The 20,145-nt window shown below is 42.2% G+C and overlaps 2 protein-coding genes and 1 pseudogene across 5 annotated transcripts; all 3 read right to left on the bottom strand.

Moving 5' to 3' along the window:
* Nucleotides 1-2,494: 2,494 nt before the first annotated feature.
* LOC308691144 (chemerin-like receptor 1) lies at nt 2,495-4,995 on the bottom strand. 2 transcript variants are annotated; one of them, XM_081366090.1, is made up of 2 exons: nt 4,683-4,995; nt 2,495-3,922 (listed from the first exon to the last, which is right to left on the bottom strand). In XM_081366090.1, the coding sequence occupies exon 2, from the start codon at nt 3,886-3,888 to the stop codon at nt 2,848-2,850; it is 1,041 nt and encodes a 346-aa protein (XP_081222216.1). In that variant the 5' UTR covers nt 3,889-3,922; nt 4,683-4,995; the 3' UTR covers nt 2,495-2,847. The 2 variants fall into 2 exon arrangements, with proteins under 2 accessions (XP_081222216.1, XP_081222217.1); XM_081366091.1 differs by having other exon boundaries at nt 4,702-4,832.
* A 37-nt stretch (nt 4,996-5,032) lies between these two features.
* Nucleotides 5,033-8,831, bottom strand: LOC308691149 (chemerin-like receptor 1). 2 transcript variants are annotated; one of them, XM_081366096.1, is made up of 2 exons: nt 8,608-8,831; nt 5,033-8,205 (listed from the first exon to the last, which is right to left on the bottom strand). In XM_081366096.1, exon 2 carries the CDS (start codon nt 8,184-8,186, stop codon nt 7,134-7,136), a length of 1,053 nt encoding a protein of 350 aa, XP_081222222.1. In that variant the 5' UTR covers nt 8,187-8,205; nt 8,608-8,831; the 3' UTR covers nt 5,033-7,133. The 2 variants fall into 2 exon arrangements, with proteins under 2 accessions (XP_081222222.1, XP_081222223.1); XM_081366097.1 differs by having other exon boundaries at nt 8,534-8,784.
* Nucleotides 8,832-18,889: 10,058 nt separating this feature from the next.
* On the bottom strand, nt 18,890-19,843 carry LOC308690324 (chemerin-like receptor 1; annotated as a pseudogene). Its single transcript has one exon. The product of its transcript is annotated as a chemerin-like receptor 1 (transcript).
* Between the last annotated feature and the right edge of the window lie 302 nt (nt 19,844-20,145).

Genomic DNA, 20,145 nt, shown 5'->3' with positions numbered 1-20,145 from the left:
ACGGTTTAATGACAAAATATGGTTATGGTTACACTTAAAAAGTTACAAAATAGATGAATGAGATGATGATAACTTATACCATTAATCTTACCCAGCATGTAGATGTTACCAGAGAGAGAGAGAGAGAGAGAGAGAGAGAGAGAGAGAGAGAAATGGACCCAGAGAAGAAGAGCCAGAGCATCAAAAGAGACAGAGCAACAGTTTCAATCTTCTTTTATCCTTTCCTGACCATGTGACTAAAACCCAGATGTGAAACATTCAAACTGACCAATCAGATAATTACACTTCCCTCACTGTACTAAAGGCATGTGACAATTCATCGACCCCCAAAGTACAAACATGTTGGCCTACAGGCCTAGATCACTCTCAGAAACCTCTGTGCCTTTAGGAACTCCAAATGGTCCTTGTGGTAGAAAGAGGGGGTGGAAACAGTAAAGCAAATGTCTTTGTTCATTTAAAATAGCTTGGATTATTTTCAATCCTACAGTGAGATACGGGTCATGACAAGATTTTTTGATTTTGCCCAAATGATGCTCAATGAATTCAATCATCAATAAATTCAAAACTCCAAATTCTTTGACACCCCACTCTATATGTAGCCTATGTATGTGCATTGATCAGTAACATGCTGTTACATGTATGCCCTGGTTTGGTTTTCCCTTACGAAAAAGAAGTATACTTCAAGTTAATTTTAGTTAAGTAGTTTTACACAAGTTTTCTTTAAGTGAACTTAACATTATACTTATAGTTTACTATTTATATATTATTTTTGCACTTGCAGTAGGCCTATATATATACCTCTATATTCAAATGTTATTTTTTATACTTGAAAAATACCTTTAACTGTACTTTAATTTTAAAAACATTTTATTAGCTTCATGATCAAACACAGATGGAGTAGATCGAGTCCAACACCCCCAAAGCTTCACAGTCGTTTTCTCTTCATGGGTTACGCTTCATTTCATTTGGAAACATTAGGCAGTTTTGATTTACACGCTGTTTAATGTTTGATGATCAAGTTATTTTACATTTGAGTGAGCAATCTTCTATCACTTGTTTCAGCTTCTTCTTCTCCTGTGTTTTGATCCAGAGATTCTGACTGCAGAAGATGTCTCATAGCGCCCTCATAACAGTGAAAATATGGATAGCTGGAAAATTCAGTCAATGAGTTAAGTAGAATTAAAGTAAATTCCTATGTAGACTAGCCTAAACAAAAATTCAGATACACAGAATTAGAAGCATATCTGTTTTATATCAATATTTGAATCAACATTTTCAAAAAATAATATTAAAAAATAATCAAAAATATAATAAAAAAAATATCAATATTATTTATATTTAATAGGCTACTCGATCAAAAGAGTTAACACATCTACAAGCAAAGTATACTTTGAATACTTTTTAAATCTCAATCAAATGATTGAGTACAAGTACAGGCCAAATATACTTGGACTTTTCTCTCAGTATAAGTCAAGTACACGTGTAATTTTAAGTATATTTCTGAGAAGTACATAAAGTATATTTTTGAGAAGTATATAAAATGTAGACTGAAAGTATGCTTTCTTATATTTAGTTGAAAAGAAGTATAGAACACTTATTAGTATATATTTATATATTATTATATATACACTTATTATAAATAAACTCATTATTGTTATTGCTGTGTACAAGATCAGGTTCAGTTCCATGCTTGTTTTATGTAGCCTACTCTATAAGCTATTCCACCCGAAAGCTTGTTACTATATAAACATGACCATGTTAGTTTATAAGACAGGGTGTAATATTATGTTTTTTAAAAAAGTATTTAATAAGCTACTCAATCAAAATAGTAAACAAAAGTACAAGCCAATAATACTTAGAATACTTAATTATACTTTTAAGTATATCTCGATCAACAAGTATAGGCCATTAGACTTTTCTGTCAGTATAAGTCAAGTACACTTAAGTGCAATTTGAAGTATATTTCTGAGAAGTACATAAAAAGTAGACTGAAAGTATTCTTATTTTTAGTTTAAAAGAAGTATACTAATAGTACACTTGAATAAACTTCTTTTTCGTAAGGGTTGTTTTGTTTCATTGTGTTTTGGTTCCTTTTTGGCTGTGTCCTATAGCTGTCATTGTAAGCTGCAGCTAGTTTTTCTAGTGTGTGTCAGTTTGTTCTCTTATTGTTAACTCAACACCCTTCTCAACTAATTTTTTTTTTTTTTTATGTTTTTGGCCATTCATTTACACAACAACAGCGTTTTGGGAGCCTAAAAATGCAAACTTTTGAAAATGTTTTGATAAAACTTTTGATCACGATACAGTTGTTCTCTGTGTAGCAACAAAAACATGAATTCGTGAAAATGCTGATGTCATGCTTATTACATGTTCAGTCTATAGGCACATAGTGTTTCATTACAAAATGACATCGCAAACTACTGGCCTGGCAGCAGAATTGTTGTTAAATATGGTTTGGTTTATGTTTATCCTGTGTGTTCATGTGAGTCTTCTGGATAGTTAATAAAGCCTTTTATTTAAAATTTCGTGAGTGCCTGGATACGTGACACATGCACAAATGATAAGATAAAAACAGTAAAGATTTAATAGATATCATAGAATTCTGCAAAGTCATTAAGCAAAATGGCATTTTATACAATACTTTTGTAGAACCTATTTGCAGTCATTTATTTTTGACTTTTCAGCTGCGTTACTTGTAGGCTACATTTCTGAACTCCAATATGCAGCAGACAAACAATTGTACAACTTGTTAATGTTCAATCTTTTCTGTCGGCCAGCATTTAACAGTCAGACTTGGAAGAGAATAAAGATAAATATCTTTTGTCCAATAATTTTTTTTTTTTTTTTTCAGACAGCAGTGGAAAGTCTGTTATCCACAGAATTGGTAATGGAAGTTCTTTGGAAAGCGCTTCGGGTTTCCTCATCAATGGCGCTCTCGATCTTTGACAGAAAGGAATAGCATTTCTTCTTCAAATCCTTGGCCATGAATGCATAGAGGAATGGGTTTAAAAAGCTGTTTGCAGTGGCAAGAGTACCAGATAATCGTTGGGCCGTGTGAAAGACGGGATCGTGTGGAGAATCTTTAGATTTGCCCAACTCTATAATAGATATAATGTGAAATGGAAACCAACAGATAAAAAAAGTTGTAATCAGTAATGTCATGATCTTGAATGGCTTGGTGGATTTGGACATATGGTTTGCATATAGTTTACAGATCAGGATGAAGTAACAGGTGGAAATGGTCAGGAACGGAATTAAAAACCCAAAAGTAAAGCGCATGAACACGACGGCTCTGTGGTGATGCTCATAGTTGCTATAACATATGACTGTTGATGATTCATTTGCAATATCTCTGAATTTGGCAGATGGAATGCTAAGCAAAGCAGACACAAACCAAGCCATCACAACAACTAAAGAAGCTTTCTTTGCAGTGCGTTGATTTTGGGCCCAAACAGGAAACTTGACTGTGATGCAGCGATCCACACTAATGATGACCAGGATGAAAATGCTGCTGTACATATTGAGGGTCATAACAAAAGAATTGAACTTGCACATGAAGAGCCCAAAAATCCAGTTGGAATTAGTAACGATACTAACAATGAGGAAAGGGAGAGTAGCGCAGAAAATGAAGTCAGACAAAGCCAGGCTCAGGTACCAGGTGGTGTTCACAGACTTCTTCATCTTAAAACCAGCAATCCAGATCACAGCACCATTTCCAGTGATTCCAAGCAGGAATATGATCACATTAAAAATAACTGTGATCACACATACTGCTTCCCTGCAGTATTCAGCATGTAAATCCACAGCCTTTTCTGAGTTATTGGTCAAAACTGTCATATGACCTCCGAGTTCTTCGTCAGAGTAATCTGGTTCTGGATTTGAAGTCATTATGTCTCCTTAGAACTGAATAGGAAGTTGAGTTCTGTAATGAAAACAATAGGCAATTTATTCAAATATATTTAATGTAAAGCCATTTTGAATATTTCTAAAAATTAATGCAGTTGCTGAGCAAAAACACTGTGTCACTTTTTTTGCAATTAACTGCCTTTCCCATAATTTCCATCAGGTTATTTGGGGGATATTACAAAGACTGGGTTATTTTTGATCAGACCTTTCCTGGCAAAACTGGCAAGCCAATAATAAGCACAACGCCTCTAATTCTATCATCACTTCCCATTTTTTTTTTCATGTAAACTTCTTTTACTTTTCCGTTTATCCTTGCGACTTTAAATTACCTCCGAAGGGTTACTTGTATGAAGGAAATTGCCTAATTTGTTACTTAAAAAGCTAGTTCTGTATTTAAACCACACAGAACTACTATTTCCACAAGAGGCATGCTATTTGCATTTGAATTTTAAATGCAACTGACTCACTTTGAAAATTCAACATGTAAAAAGTATGACTGACAAGTAACTTTGTTAAGTGAGGAAAATGTTTGTTTGTTTTTTGTATCATATCTGATATCTACAACCTGTAATTGTATTTGCAATCCTGCATTTTTAAAGTAGCCTATCTTAATTGATTCTGCTGCAGAATTGGTCACATGCATCTTAATTCCTTTACGGCTCTCTGTCTTCAGAATGGTACAGAAAACAAGTGTTCATCGCATGATCAAATACAGATAGGAAAGTGTATCTTATTTATCTTTTATGCACTGGCTCATATGACAAAGATTAACTTACCTCACAAAGAAAGACTCACAATGTCGTTTGCAATGCTTTAGATATGTACTTCTGCTGCTGGGTTGTTTTCTCATCTGGTAAGTGCAGACTGAGCTACTGGCCAAATATCTTAACACCTAGTTCCTCTGTAAGATGCAAAAATTTCTGAGAACTGAGACTGTTGACGGCTACACCAGTACCCTATTAGAAGCGGCTCTGTTCATCTGATAGTGGATGGTTTGAGGTTAAAACCCGGAATCTAACACCATTTCAGTGAACAGGCCAACACGAGACAAACTCTGCCGCCTTTAACATTGTGGGAGGATGCTGAAGTGGGGTATGTTGTGAAGCTCACATGCAGCACAATAATTGCAGTCAAACAAGGGTGTTTATTAGTCACAGAAAAGTTCAGTTAAGTCATTATACAAGTGGTTATAAAGATTAAAGAATACTTGTTTACATCAGGAATCCATTTGCATTGTGCATGATGATGGTTTGATTTACTTACTATAATTCACTTAAAAAATTAACGGCAAAGCCTCAAATGAAGCTAATTCAAAGACATTACATTATTAGAAAACATGTAAATCATTAAATATATATATACTGTATATAAAGTGGCGTCAGAAGTCAGTATATTGTTTATTTCCATGTAATGTACAATAGGCATATGACTGGCCTAAAATCATGTTGGTCTGTCCTTATGCTTCGTTCACACAGGAATGGTTATTACTTTCCGTCTATACACATGAGTTTGGTCAGATATTTTTTTGTTGTTGCAGCACATTTTAAGATGAAGTGTCAAGTTAAAAGCAGTTGGTAAAAACGCATCTTGAAAACCTTGTGTACGGTTTCATTTCCCATGGTGATTTTTCACAGAAGTTTTAGCTGTATTCAAAATTATGCATTGCATTATGTCTTGTTTTTAGGGTTAAACCAACTCTTAAGGTGATGATACACAGGGCAACTTTTTGAGCAATGTTGCTGGGCAGTGCTGCCGAGCGATTGTTGCTTGGGCACTTTCCCATTGAAAATGTGCAATAAATTTCTATCTGGATAATTTAGATCAGTTGTGGGCCCTGTGTCTCATCTGGTTGCCCGTTGACGGCAACATTGCCTAGCAAAATTGCTCAAAAAGTTGCCCTGTGTATCATCACCTTCAAGGCCTGAAGTGTGACAATCACATAGACTCCATTGTGAAAAAAAAGCACAGTAGAGGTTGTACTTGCCAGCTCAGGAAGTTCAACTTGCTCACAACTGCTGATGCAGTTCTACTCAGCTGTTATTGTGTCTGTCCTCTGCACTTCATTAATTGTCTGGTTTAGCTCAGCTACAAAATCCAACATAAGAAGACAACAGAGGACGGTTTGGACTGCTGAGAGGATTATTGGTGCTCCCCTGCCCACCCTCCAAAAACTGTATACATGTAGAGTGATGAAAAGGGTCAGAAAATCACCCTGGATCCTTCACATCCAAGCCACATTCTCTTTGAACCTTTGCCTTCTGGCCAGTGCTACAGAGCACCGAGCACCAGAACAACCAGGCAAGAGAAAAGTTTTTTCCCCCAGGGAAGAAAAGTTTCTTCTACTTCATGGACAGTTAAATGTTCTCCCCACTGTGCAATGATAACTATGTGCAATATCGCTTATATCTATTTCTTATTCCAAGTATTTACATCTTCTTATTCCATTCCCTGTTAATTCTATTCAATTTGTATATAGCACATACAAATATCTTTATTTTTTATTTTACTAGCTGTATATCTATATGTTGTTGTCTCTGTTTACTGGAAGCTGCTTCTGTCACCAAAACAAAGTCCTTGTGTGTGCAAACATACTTGGCAACAAAGCTTTTTCTGATTCTGATTAAAGGAAATATCCATAAACGTAACGGATAATGTCATGGCAGAAAATTACGATTTCTTTTTTTTTTTTACAGTACACAACTAAATACAGTAGCCTATATAGGACCAGATTTACTAAACAGGGTAAATTAGCATGAGACTGGCAATTTTCCCAAATTGACTACCACAAGCCTTGTGCAACAATCATGTTGCATTATTCATTTAAAAAACTCTCCTTCCATAAATTTTGCGTCTCAAGGGGAAACTCCTACAAATGTATATGCAATAAGGTCAGCAGCAAAAATAACTGTGTCCATGCCTTTTCAGTGCTAAAGTAGTTAAGGGTTTGCGCTGGCACAAGTTGTTAGAAAATCTCGCCCTTCGTTTTCTTTTTGTTTTGTTTGTACAATTAATCAAACTAAATAAATGCATTAAATCAAATGTGTCAAGCTCCAAAACACCTGATAAAAAGTTTCTAGTAATCCTAAAGACCATGATTAGTTGGTTCAGGTGTGTTTAATTATGGTGAACTAAACTCTGCATGACAGAGGCCCTCCAGGAACTAAGTTTGACACCCCTGCATTAAATTGACATCCCTAATGCAAAATAACGTACTTCCCGTTTATGCTTTAGATATGAGTAGACGCCCTGGCATCCACTGAGCTAGAGCGAGACAAGTAGCGACTGATCGTTCGGCCATCTTCTCCAATAGCATTCTCGATCTTTGATAAGATGGAGCTCCTGAACTTCTTCCTGAAGTCATTGCCCATGAAGACGTACAAAACAGGGTTTAGGAAGCTGTTAGCGGCAGCAACAGTGGTGCCAATGTTCAGTCCGAGAGCGATGACTTCAGTGTTGAAGGTTTCGTTTTGTTCGATTAGCACAAATGTGTGGTACGGCAGCCAGCACAGGAAGAAGGTCAGAATGAGAGCCGTCATAATCTTAAACGGTTTGTTGGACTTTGCCATCTGAGTGGCTCTCAGTCTCAGGATGATGATAGTATAACAAACGATAATGAGGATGAACGGCATCACGAATCCAAAAACAAAGCGGCTTGTTGCAATGATTTTGTGGCTATACTGGCTGGACGTGTAGTTGTTCATGCATCGGTTTGTGCCTAGGTGATTCTGGACATCACGGAATACAATAGATGGGATACTTAAAGCTGCAGAGATGATCCATGCGAGTACAATTAACACAGATGCTTTTCCGATGGTGCGATGATTCTGTGCCCAAACAGGAAACATGACGGTGATGCAGCGATCCATGCTGATGATGACGAGGAGGAAGATGCTGCTGAACATGTTGAGGAACATGACAAAGGACGTGAACTTGCACATGAAGAGGCCAAAAATCCAGTCCACGGTGACACTGTAGGCAATGTTAAAAGGCAAACAGGCACAGAATATGAAGTCAGATAGAGCCAGGCTCAAGTACCAGGTAGTATTGACTGACTTCTTCATGCCAAACCCTGCAATCCAGATAACCACTGCATTTCCTCCAAGGCCCAGCAAACAGATGATCACATTGATCACCAGCAACACCAGGCAAAGAACTTGAGTGAAACATTTGGTGTGGACCGTCATGTGGGAAGAAACTCCATCGTAAGTTATATTACTGGAGTTATAATCAATGTAATTTTCATAATTATCATAGTCAAATTGAAAATCTGTTGAATCCATTGTAATTTACGTTGATTCCCTGAAAGCAGACAACAAAAATATCTTTAATTAGTTAAATTGTTCTTCCAGTATTAATATCAGTAATATCACAGTCACTGTTCCCATATTACCATTGATCAGCAATGTCATTTCAACCTAAAAGTTCAATGTAATTTAATGAAAATTCATTTTGTGAACTTTTAAAAAATAAATATAATTGTGTTAGATTAGCAACAAATCATTTGAGAGAAAATTATAACTAAATAAATAAAAGTAAAATATTAGTTTTTTTGAAAAGCTTGTCATTATGTATATCAAAATAGATTCAATATTACATAATATATGAATATTATAATAATTATAAGTACCTTTGTGGACAGAAACGTTCAAAGGTAAACACTTCAATGTGGTTTGGAGTAAATGTTTACAAGCAGTCTCTCACCTTAGCCAAGTAACAGTGTCTCCAGCATTACTTCACCAGTACGCACTTGACGTCTGACAACTGTGTCGCTTTTGCATTTATAAAGTCCTATCCTTCTCTTGAGCAACATTGTGCATGACTGCACATGCTGTACTTCCACAAAACACTTCCCAAACTGTTTTTGTTTTCCTCATCAACAAGATCCCCTACTTTCACTTCTTGATTTTGTTCCTCTAGTTTTGGAGAAACAGATTAAAAAAAAAAAAAAAACCCAAAGCTTTGGCCGTTTACAGTGATCTGACATAATTCAGTGATGAGATCAGCCTGGGTAAGAGAAGGTCACAGCCCGTAAAGACATAAATAATAATTTAATTTAAATAGCCTCATGCCTTCATTGTCATAATAGAAGTTTTCTTTTATCTCAATAAAATAATTAAAGTATCATTTAAAGTAATTTACATAGAAAAATTCCAGGTTTTTCACTTTTATTTTTCAAATCATTCTTGTTTTCTTTTGAGTATTGTTTAATAGGCAATTATTTTATAGGGTTTTCTTGAATTCAATATCACTTATAAAATGTAAAGCTTAACATTTTTTATAAAAACTTAACTATCCCCTTAAATTTCAATAAAAGCGAAATCCTCAGTGACATCATCCTCCAGGAAGTGGCATCATTTTGGTGGGAAAACAACCGCACATATTGGAATCAGTAAGTATGGATTTAATGAATTCTGTGATGATTTGTGTATTGGTTGATTGAGTTGTCTTATTAATTTCACCATGTACAACTATCAGAAAATTATAGGAACTGTATTACAAAAATCCAAGTTCAAAGATGGTTAAAATGGCCAAAGATAACTGTTGACACCATCATGAAAGATACCTTTCAATCTCTCCCTGAGGATTGGCTAACTTTATCTCTTTAATTACATCATGTTAGGCTTCAACCTGTTTGGCATCCTGTTCATTTACATGCCTACATGTTTCTGAGCTTAACCAGAGCATATTTATGACCATTCTTTGTAGAAATCCTTCCATAAATTATGGCAAAACCATACTATTTAATATTCATTGTTGTTTTTTATTTATTTTTTAAAATGTATTCAGTTCATGCAATCTCTTGCTCTGAATATGCAAAACAGGTCTTAGAAGCGATTTCTCTGACCACAAACTCGGATACATACCTTCAACTTATAAAAACTCAATTTGTAAATTTCACAAAATTACAGAATACTAAAATGTAAATTTTTTGACATACCTTAGTCATTAGACAATTTCCACAAGAGGCATGCTATTTGCATTTGAATTTGAAAAGCAACTGACTCACTTTAAAAATTCAACATGTAAAAAGTATGACTGACAAGTATCTTTGTTAAGTTTGTAATGTTTTTTTGTTTTTGTTTTGTTTTTGTATCATATCTGATATCTACAACCTGTAAAGGAGTTTGCAATCCTGCATTTTTAGAATGGTACAGAAAACGTACTCGGTTACTAACGTAACCTCGGTTCTCTCTAGAAGAGGGAACGAGTACTGCGTTTTATCAAAACGCTACGGGAAAAGTCTCTTTTCACGAAACACTGAAGCAAAAAATTATCCTTTAATTTTCATATATGTAAAACGCGTTGCGGCAGCAGCAGACAGCTATGGCGAGACGGCTTGCTCGCTCATTGGCTGCTCTGCGGCAACTGCTTAAGCCTATCGAGCGAGGCCTGGGATGACATCAGGCCAATGAGGGCGCTTCGCGCCCTCCTCACCACTTCCCGCCGAAACGGGCGTGGCTTACCTCTATAAAAGGAGCTCGAGAAGGCTGACTCACTTGATTTTGATCGCCGAAGCGAACCAGAGTGAACCGTACGCACGGCAGAGAACGCAGTACTCGTTCCCTCTTCTAGAGAGAACCGAGGTTACGTTAGTAACCGAGTACGTTCTCTTACGAGAGTCCTCTCGTACTGCGTTTTATCAAAACGCTACGGGAACCCCTTGCAAAACGCCGTGCGTGCTGGGATAAAAACACTGATCACCGGAAGCTTTTTCAGGCATACAGTGCATAATCACCAGATTGACTCACACAGAGTCAGGGAATAAGGGTGAGAGCCTTAAATCCCTAAATTTTAGCGTCGTAGAAAAACATGTCCACAGACGCAAGTATAATCATCACATAGACAGGGTAGGGAACCTGAACTAATGTGGAAAATGTAGGTCTTACACAGTTCTGCCCAAGAAGCGCATGAGTTTCAGCGGTCTGATTAGACGGCTGAACAGATTACACCGACAAAAGCTTAGCCTGCAAGGCGGGAACCTCTAGGTTATAAAACCTGATAAATGTAGACGGCGAGGCCCAACCTGCCGCCGTACATATATCCTGTAGGGAAATCCCGCTGGACCAAGCCCACGAAGAAGCAACGCTTCTCGTAGAGTGCGCTCTGACTCCCAAAGGGCATGGAATGCCCTTGGCAGTATAAGCCAGCGCTATGGCGTCAACTATCCATCTGGATAGACTTTGTTTCGAAACAGCCATTCCTTTGGAACGTCCGCTGAACGAGACAAAGAGCTGCTCTGTCTGTCTGAAGACAGCAGAGCGGGACATATAAGCTCTTAAAGCCCTAACAGGGCAAAGAAAACTCGAGTCCCCTTCCTCACTCGATGCCGGCAGGGCAGCCAGGGATATAACCTGAGCCCGAAAAGGCGTGTTGAGGGATTTCGGCACATAGCCATGCTTAGGTTTGAGTATGACTTTAGAGTCATTAGGACCAAACTCCAAGCACGCCGGGCTCACAGAGAGCGCGTGCAGGTCGCCTATGCGCTTCACTGAAGCGAGAGCCATCAAAAACACTGTTTTGAAAGACAAATGTTTGAGGCTAATAGACTGGATAGGCTCGAAAGGGGCACCTTTCATGGCCGCTAGGACCGTAGAAAGGTCCCACAAAGGAACTGAAGGAGGTCTGGGTGGATTCAGTCTCCTAGCTCCCCTGAGGAAGCGGATGACTAAATCATTCCTTCCCAGCGACTGACCCAGCGTTGAACCAAAGAACGCTGAAATAGCCGCCACATACACTTTGAGCGTGGAAGGGGATCTGCCCTTATCCAACAGCTCTTGTAGGAAGGAGAGAACCTCCGTTACCTCACATTCGAGGGGTGAAATGCTCCGAGCTGCACACCAGCCGGAGAAAACCGACCACTTCGAAGCATAAAGCCGCCGTGTCGACGGTGCTCTAGCCTGAGTGATGGTATTCACGACTCCCTCTGTGAGACCAACGGGTATCCGTTGAGCACCCACACATGAAGGGACCACAGTTCCGGGTGTGGGTGCCAAATCGAGCCCCCGGCCTGCGAGAGGAGATCTCTCCTCAACGACAGCGGCCATGGAGCGATATCTGCCAACTGCATCAGAACTGGGAACCATGTTTGGTTCTCCCAGAACGGAGCTACAAGCAGGACTGGGCATTTCGTTTCCCTGACCCGTTCCAGCACCTGTGGCAGGAGGGAGACGGGGGGAAAAGCGTATAACGGGCAGCGCGGCCACCTCCGGGACAGCGCGCTGTCGGTCTTTGAAAAGAACGCGGGGCAGTGCGCGTTTTCGCGGGACGCGAAAAGGTCCACCTCCGCTCTGCCGAATCTCTCCCACAACAGCCGGACTGTTTGTGGGTGTAGAGACCATTCGCCCGGGGGAACATTGTTCCTGGACAGTCTGTCTGGGCCCACATTCTGAAGCCCAGGTACATGCACTGCTCTCAGCGAGCGTAAGTTGTGCTGAGCCCATAGTAGGAGGCGTTTCGCCAGCCTGTACAGGGATATGGATTTCAGACCGCCCTGGCGATTTATGTAGGACACCACAGCCATGTTGTCCGAACGGACTATGACGTGTTCGTCCTTGATGCGGGGACAAAAACGTGTCATCGCGTTGTGCACTGCCAGCATTTCTAGGCAGTTTATGTGTAGGAGCTTTTCTCGTTCCGACCACAGGCCGAAGAACGGTCTGCCCTCGAGCAGAGCTCCCCATCCCGAGGTGGATGCGTCTGTCGACACCATCCTCACTCTCGAGGAAGTCCCCAGGCTTACACCTGATTGGTACCAGTCGTCCGCCGTCCAAGGCGCCAGGGCTGAAACACAGCTCTGATCGACCTTGAGGCGTAATCGACCGGTCGCCCACGCTCTGCGCGGTACCCGCGTTTTCAACCAGAACTGCAGCGGGCGCATGCGGAGCAAGCCCAGCCGGAGAACTGACGATGCTGAAGCCATGAGACCCAGCATCTTTTGAAACTTCCTGAGCGGGGTAACAGCGCCGCGGCGGAAAGACCTCGCCGCGCGCTGAATGATCAACACGCGCTGTGGTGACAGCCGCGCTGTCATAGACTGTGAGTCCAGAACGACGCCCAGAAACAAAATCGTTTGACTGGGGTTCAATGAACTCTTTGTCCAGTTGACTGTGATACCAAGATTCTCGAGGTGATCGAGTAAAATGGTTCTGTGCTCCACGAGCTGTGATCGTGATTGAGCTAGGATCAACCAGTCGTCCAAATAGTTCAGCACTCGCATGCCTCTGAGTCTGAGAGGAGCGAGCGCTGCGTCCATGCATTTCGTAAATGTACGGGGTGCTAGGGACAAGCCGAATGGCAGGACTGTATACTGGTATGTCTGACCCTCGAAGGCGAATCTCAAGTATCGCCTGTGGTGTGACGCTATTTGTATTTGAAAATACGCGTCCTTCAGATCTATTGACATGAACCAGTCTTCTCGGCGAACATGCGCGAGAATTTTGCTGGTTGTGAGCATTTTGAAACTGCGTTTCACCAATACTCTGTTCAACCGTCTTAGATCCAGTATGGGTCTGATACCGCCGTCCTTTTTGGGGACTAGAAAGTATCTGCTGTATAGCCCCCCTTCGCTTAGAGCTGGGGGAACGCGCTCTATCGCCCCTTTGCTTATCAGTTTTGATATTTCGGCTCGAAGTAGGTGAGCTACTTCCAACGAGACCGTAGTTTCGACGCGCGCTATGAAGCGGGGAGGGCGTCGACAAAACTGTAGCGAGAAGCCTCTCTTTATAATGCCTAGCACCCAGTCCGAAACCCCTGGGAGCGCTGCCCATGCTTCTGCATGGCTGGCTAGGGGCTGGATACGGAGCGCACTCTGATCGCCGTGCGACAGAGGTGCTTCGGGGGATACAAACATAGGCGTTATGCCTGTGGCATTTGAGGCGGGGCGCGCGCTTAATACAGCGGGCGAGACGCTCGTTCTCGACCTTACTACAGTGCTTAGCTGAGTGAGGGAGGACTGAGAAAGTCTCATAGGACCCATGTGAGCGAGTAGATGTGGGCTGGGAGCGGGCACATTTACTGCTTTGGGCGCGGCGTCTGCCTGAGCAGAGCGCGCGCTCACAGTTCTCGTTTTTACAGAGAGCCTGTGATGTGTTAGACATAGTGTTCGTGGGCACTGGGAAGTGGGCACTCTCACTATGCTGGAAGCGCAACCGACCTGAGTCGATTTTATGTGCGCGGGCCCTACGTGTAGGGCTGTGCTTATGTGTAGTGATGGGCACTGAGGAGTGGGCATCGAGACTACATTTATAGCACCATCGGCCGTGGCCGGGACACCAGAAAATACACTCTTTTCGAGATTTATCTGGGTAGCCGTGAGAACGGCTTTTGTGTGCAGGCAAGCGGGCGGCAGTGCAGGCTTGCTCTCTGCAGAAAACACTGGAACAGTCGCAAACCTTGGGACTGAAACAGCGGGGCGCTTGGGTGGGAGGCCGGCCGCAACGGGACTCACACACCTGCGCTTTCCCAGGCTTGCTAGGACTTCTTCGGCACTTCCGGTTTTACCACAACCCTCGATCGCGGCCCGCGCGAAGAGGGGCGCCGGGCGCTGGACCGAGAGCGGGGCCTCGAGCTGCGCTGTTGTGGCTGCTGCGAAGAGGCGGCCGAAGGCGGGGGCTGAGGCTGAGAGCTCCGCGGGGTCCGTTTGTCACGAACCGCTGCAGAACCGGAGCGCTTCGGTAGGAAGTGCTTGAAGGCTTGAGACGCTTTCTGGGCCTCGGTAAATCTCTCCACGAACTCGGAGAGAGAAGAACCAAAAAGGCCGGTGGAAGACAGCGGGGCATCGAGAAACGCAGTGCGCTCGGAATCGGCCATCTCCGTGAGCGTCAGCCATAAGTGCCTCTCAGCGACAGTGGCGGAAGCCATACACCGTCCCATGGCTTGTGCGGCGGCTTTAGTAGCTCGGAGCGTGAGATCTGAAGCGCTCCTTAAATCCGCGATGCAGATAGCGTCAGGTCCCATCTCGTCCAGCTTACGGAGGAGATCACCCTGGTAAATCTGCAGCGTAGCCATGGTGTGTAGCGATGACGCGGCCTGCCCAGCGGCGGAGAAGATTCGCGCGAGCAGCGTCGACGTCATGCGGCAGGCTCTGGAAGGCAACACCGGTTTAGTCCGCCGTCCAGCAGAGGGCGGGCAAAGGTGGGTCGCTATCGCCTGTTCCACCGGCGGAAGAGAGAGGTAGCCTCGGTCACTGGCATTATCCAGAGAGGAAAATGCGGGTGACACAGATGAGCGCGTCCGCGCAGAGTAGGGCGCGTTCCAAGCCTTCGCAACTTCTTCGTGTAACTCAGGAAGAAAAGGAGCGGGCTTAGATTCCGGAGAAGTGCGCTCACCAGGGAGGAAACTACCATCCAGCCGGGTTCGAGAGGGGGGCTCCGGTGCAGACCACTCGAGGCCGAGGCTCGCCGCGGCCAGTGCGAGTACCCGCATGAGCTCCGTCTCAATGTTGGCTCTCGTTGAGGGCTTGCGGGCAGGAGGCGCGAGATCCTCAAAGCTCGCCCAATCCTCGCTGCCTGAAGCTAGCAGAGAGCAGGAATCCTTCTCCCCCGACGCGGCCTCTGAACCGACTTCCTCTGATGAAGCGGCGGCAGACTGCGGGCGCTGAGCATCAGGAAGTGATTCGAGAGAGGCCGGTGAAGCTGGCGGGCGAACCGGCGAGCTTGGTCGGGCTGGAGCGGGTTCCGGGACCCGCTGCGAGCGGCGCTTTTTACGGCGCGGCATCGCGGCGGTGAATGCAGGCTTGGAAAAGGATGCCAGGCGAGTCCTCAGAGTCACCATCGGCAAAAGCTCGCAGTGAGGGCATCCGCCGTCAGCGAGCGCGAGCGCTGCATGGTCCTCACCCAGGCAGGAAACACAGATGACGTGCTTGTCTCCCTCGGTGAGTGGGGCTCGGCACGAGCCGCAGGAAGGCATCTTGAAAAAGACGCAGCTCTCTTAGGGGTGAGTGTTGCGAAGAACACACACACACACACACAGAAAAGCAATAATATGAAAAGGATATAGGCGTCGGAAAGCGCAGCAGGTACGGCTGTAGAAGGCGGCGTTGGCCAGCGGCTTCGAGGGCTCGTCCCGCTGATGTGCTTGCTTCAACGACGCTGCTTCCGTGATCCAGCGATGCGTGCGCTTCGCTGAAGAGATTAAAATCAAGTGAGTCAGCCTTCTCGAGCTCCTTTTATAGAGGTAAGCCACGCCCGTTTCGGCGGGAAGTGGTGAGGAGGGCGCGAAGCGCCCTCATTGGCCTGATGTCATCCCAGGCCTCGCTCGATAGGCTTAAGCAGTTGCCGCAGAGCAGCCAATGAGCGAGCAAGCCGTCTCGCCATAGCTGTCTGCTGCTGCCGCAACGCGTTTTACATATATGAAAATTAAAGGATAATTTTTTGCTTCAGTGTTTCGTGAAAAGAGACTTTTCCCGTAGCGTTTTGATAAAACGCAGTACGAGAGGACTCTCGTAAGAGAACAAGTGTTCATCGCATGATCAAATACAGATAGGGAAGTGTATCTTATTTATCTTTTATGCACTGGCTCATATGACAAAGAATAACTTACCTCACAAAGAAAGACTCAAAATGCCGTTTGCAATGCTTTAGATATGTACTTCTGCTGCTGGGTTGTTTTCTCATCTGGTAAGTGCAGACTGAGCTACTGGCCAAATATCTTAACACCTAGTTCCTCTGTAAGATGCAAAAAAATTCGGAGAACTGCATCCACACCAATGCCCTATTTGAAGTGGCTCTGTTCATCTGGTAGTGGCTGGTTTGAGGTTAAAAACAGTAATCTATTTCAGTGAACCATTTCAGTGAACAGGCCAACACGAGACAAACTCTGCCACCTTTAACATTGTGGGAGGATGCTGAAGTGGGGTATGTTTTGAAGCTCACATGCAGCACAATAAGTAAGGGATAATGTAGAGTGAGGCGGTTGTTATAGCGAATACAACCCCGACAGGCTGATCAGGACCCTGACGCGAAGCGGAGGGGTCTTGAATCAGCCTGAAGGGGTTGTATTCGCTATAGCAACCGCCTCGCTCTACATTATCCCGCTTATTACATGACTACCTACCAAATAAATCAATAATTTGACACAAAATATTGATTTAAAAAGGATTGTATTGCTTCCGCTAAAGAAAAAAGTCCGTTCTGTCTGTACGGTTAGAATACTGCATGTCCATGGCAACGCTCTGCTTTGCATGGCAACAAAGTGTTATACTTAGCAGCGGTCTGTTATCAAGAATTATTACATGGCTTGGCTGAATTCCAATATAGAATGCGGTCTGTTATTTCTTTATAACAGACCGCTGCGAAGTATAACAGACCGTTGCCATGAAAAACAGCGCGTTGCTATGGACGCGGAACTGACTATTTTCTTTAGCGGAAGCAATACAATCGTTTTTAAATCAATAAACTCCTTTTTGAATAAATAATTTGTGTCAAATTATTTATTTATTTTGTATGTAGCCATGTAATAAGCGGGATAATGTATAGTGAGCCGGTTGTTATAGTGAAAAACAACCCCTTCAGGCTGATTCAAGATCCTTCCGCTTCGCGTCGGGATCCCGTTCAGCCTGTCGGGGTTGTTATTCACTATAACAACCGGCTCACTATACATTATCCCTTACATAACAGATCGCATTCTACATTAGAATTCAACCAAGCCATGCAATAATTGAGGTCAAACAAGGTTGTTTATTAGTCACAGAAAAGTTCAGTCATGTCATTATACAAGTGGTTATAAAGATTAAAGAATACTTGTTTACATCAGGAATCCATTTGCATTGTGCATGATGATGGTTTGATTTACTTATTATAATTCACTGAAAATTGGGACTGTAAATCACTTTAAAACTTAACCGCAAAGCCTCAAATGAAGCTAATTCAAAGACATTACATTATTGTAGCAAACATGTAAATCATTTTATGTATATATATATAAATATATATATATATATATATATATATATATATATAAAACTCTTTATATTTTATATATATATATATAACTCTTTATATTTTATATATATATATATTATTTATATATATAAAGTGGCGTCAGAAGTCAGTATATTGTTTATTTCCATGTAATGTACAATAGGCATATGACTGGCCTAAAATTATGTTGGTCTGTCCTTATGCTTCATTCACACAGGATTGGTTATTACTTTCCGTCTTTACACATGAGTTTGGTCAGATATTTTTTGTTGTTGCAGCACATTTTAAGATGAAGTGTCAAGTCAAAAGCAGTTGGTAAAAACACATCTTGAAATCCTTGTGCACTGTTTCATTTCCCATGGTGATTATCCACAAATGTTTTAGCAAAATTATGCATTGCATTATATTTTGTTTTTAGGGTTAAATCATCTCTCAGGACCTGAAGTGTGACAATCACATTGACTCCATAATGAAAAAAAAAAAAAGGTTGAAAAGGCCCAGTAGAGGTTGTACTTCCCTTGCCAGCTCTTTGAAGTTCAACTTGCTCACAGGCGCTGCTGATGCAGTTCTACTCAGCCGTCCTCTAAACTTCATTAACTGTCTGGTTTACCTCAGATACAAAATCCGACATAAGAATACTACAGAGGACGGTTTGGACTGCTGAGAGGATTATTGGTGCTCCACTGCCCACCCTCCAAAAACTGTACATGCAGAGTGACGAAATAACTGTAAAAATAACTGTTTCCATGCCTTTTTAACGCTAAAGTAGTTAAGGGCTTGCGCTGACACAAGCTGTTAGAAAATCTGGCCCTTCGTTTTCTTTTTGTTTTGTTTTTACAATTAATCAAACTAAATAAATGCATTAAATCAAATGTTTTCATTAAACTCCAAAACACCTGATTAAAGGTTTCTAGTAATCCTAAAGACTATGATTAGTTGGTTCAGGTGTGTTTAATTATGGTGAACTAAACTCTGCATGACAGAGGCCCTCCAGGAACTAAGTTTGACACCCCTGCATTAAATTGACATCCCTAATGCAAAATAACGTAATTCCCGTTTATGCTTTAGATATGAGTAGATGCCCTGGCATCCACTGAGCTAGAGCAAGACAAGTAGCGACTGATCGTTTGGCCATCTTCTCCAATAGCATTCTCGATCTTTGATAAGATGGAGCTCCTGAACTTCTTCCTGAAGTCATTGCCCATGAAGTCGTACAAAACAGGGTTTAGGAAGCTGTTAGCGGCAGCAACAGTGGTGCCAATGTTCAGTCCGAGAGCGATGACTTCAGTGTTGAAGGTTTCGTTTTGTTCGATTAGCACAAATGTGTGGTACGGAAGCCAGCACAGGAAGAAGGTCAGAATGAGAGCCGTCATAATCTTAAACGGTTTGTTGGACTTTGCCATCTGGGTGGCTCTCAGTCTCAGGATGATGATAGTATAACAAACGATAATGAGGATGAACGGCATCACGAATCCAAAAACAAAGCGGCTTGTTGCAATGATTTTGTGGCTATACTGGCTGGACGTGTAGTTGTTCATGCATCGGTTTGTGCCTAGGTGATTCTGGACATCACGGAATACAATAGATGGGATACTTAAAGCTGCAGAGATGATCCATGCGAGTACAATTAACACAGATGCTTTTCCGATGGTGCAATGATTCTGTGCCCAAACAGGAAACATGACGGCGATGCAGCGATCCATGCTGATGATGACGAGGAGGAAGATGTTGCTGAACATGTTGAGGAACATGACAAAGGACGTGAACTTGCACATGAAGAGGCCAAAAATCCAGTCCGCGGTGACACTGTAGGCAATGTTAAAAGGCAAACAGGCACAGAATATGAAGTCAGATAGAGCCAGGCTCATAATACCAGGTAGTATTGACTGACTTCTTCATGCCAAATCCTGCAAATCCACCACTGCATTTCCTCCAAGGCCCAGCAAACAGATGATCACATTGATCACCAGCAACACCAGGCAAAGAACTTGAGTGAAACATTTGGTGTGGACTGTCATAGAAACTCCATCGTAAGTTATATTACTGGAGTTATAATCAATGTAATTTTCATAATCAATATCATAGTTAAATTGAAAATATGTTGAATCCATTGTAATTTACGTTGATTCCCTGAAAGCAGACAACAAAAAGATCTTTAATTAGTTAAATTGTTCTTCCAGTATTAATATCAGTAATATCACAGTCACTGTTCCCATATTACCATTGATCAGCAATGTCATTTCAACCTAAAAGTTCAGTGTAATTTAATGAAAATTAATTTTGTGAACTTTAAAAAAATAAATAAGTTAGATTAGCAACA

This window comes from Scardinius erythrophthalmus, assembly GCF_964197995.2.
Source record: "Scardinius erythrophthalmus genome assembly, chromosome: 5".
NCBI lineage: Eukaryota > Metazoa > Chordata > Actinopteri > Cypriniformes > Leuciscidae > Scardinius > Scardinius erythrophthalmus.
The sequence above is the reverse complement of the archived record's forward strand: the minus strand, read 5'-3'. Positions and strand labels throughout refer to the sequence as shown.

What these genes read in the sequence shown, in the direction of transcription:
- LOC308691144 (XM_081366090.1), bottom strand. Translation starts at nt 3,888, where the DNA reads ATGACTTCAAATCCAGAACCAGATTACTCTGACGAAGAACTCGGAGGT.
- LOC308691149 (XM_081366096.1), bottom strand. Translation starts at nt 8,186, where the DNA reads ATGGATTCAACAGATTTTCAATTTGACTATGATAATTATGAAAATTAC.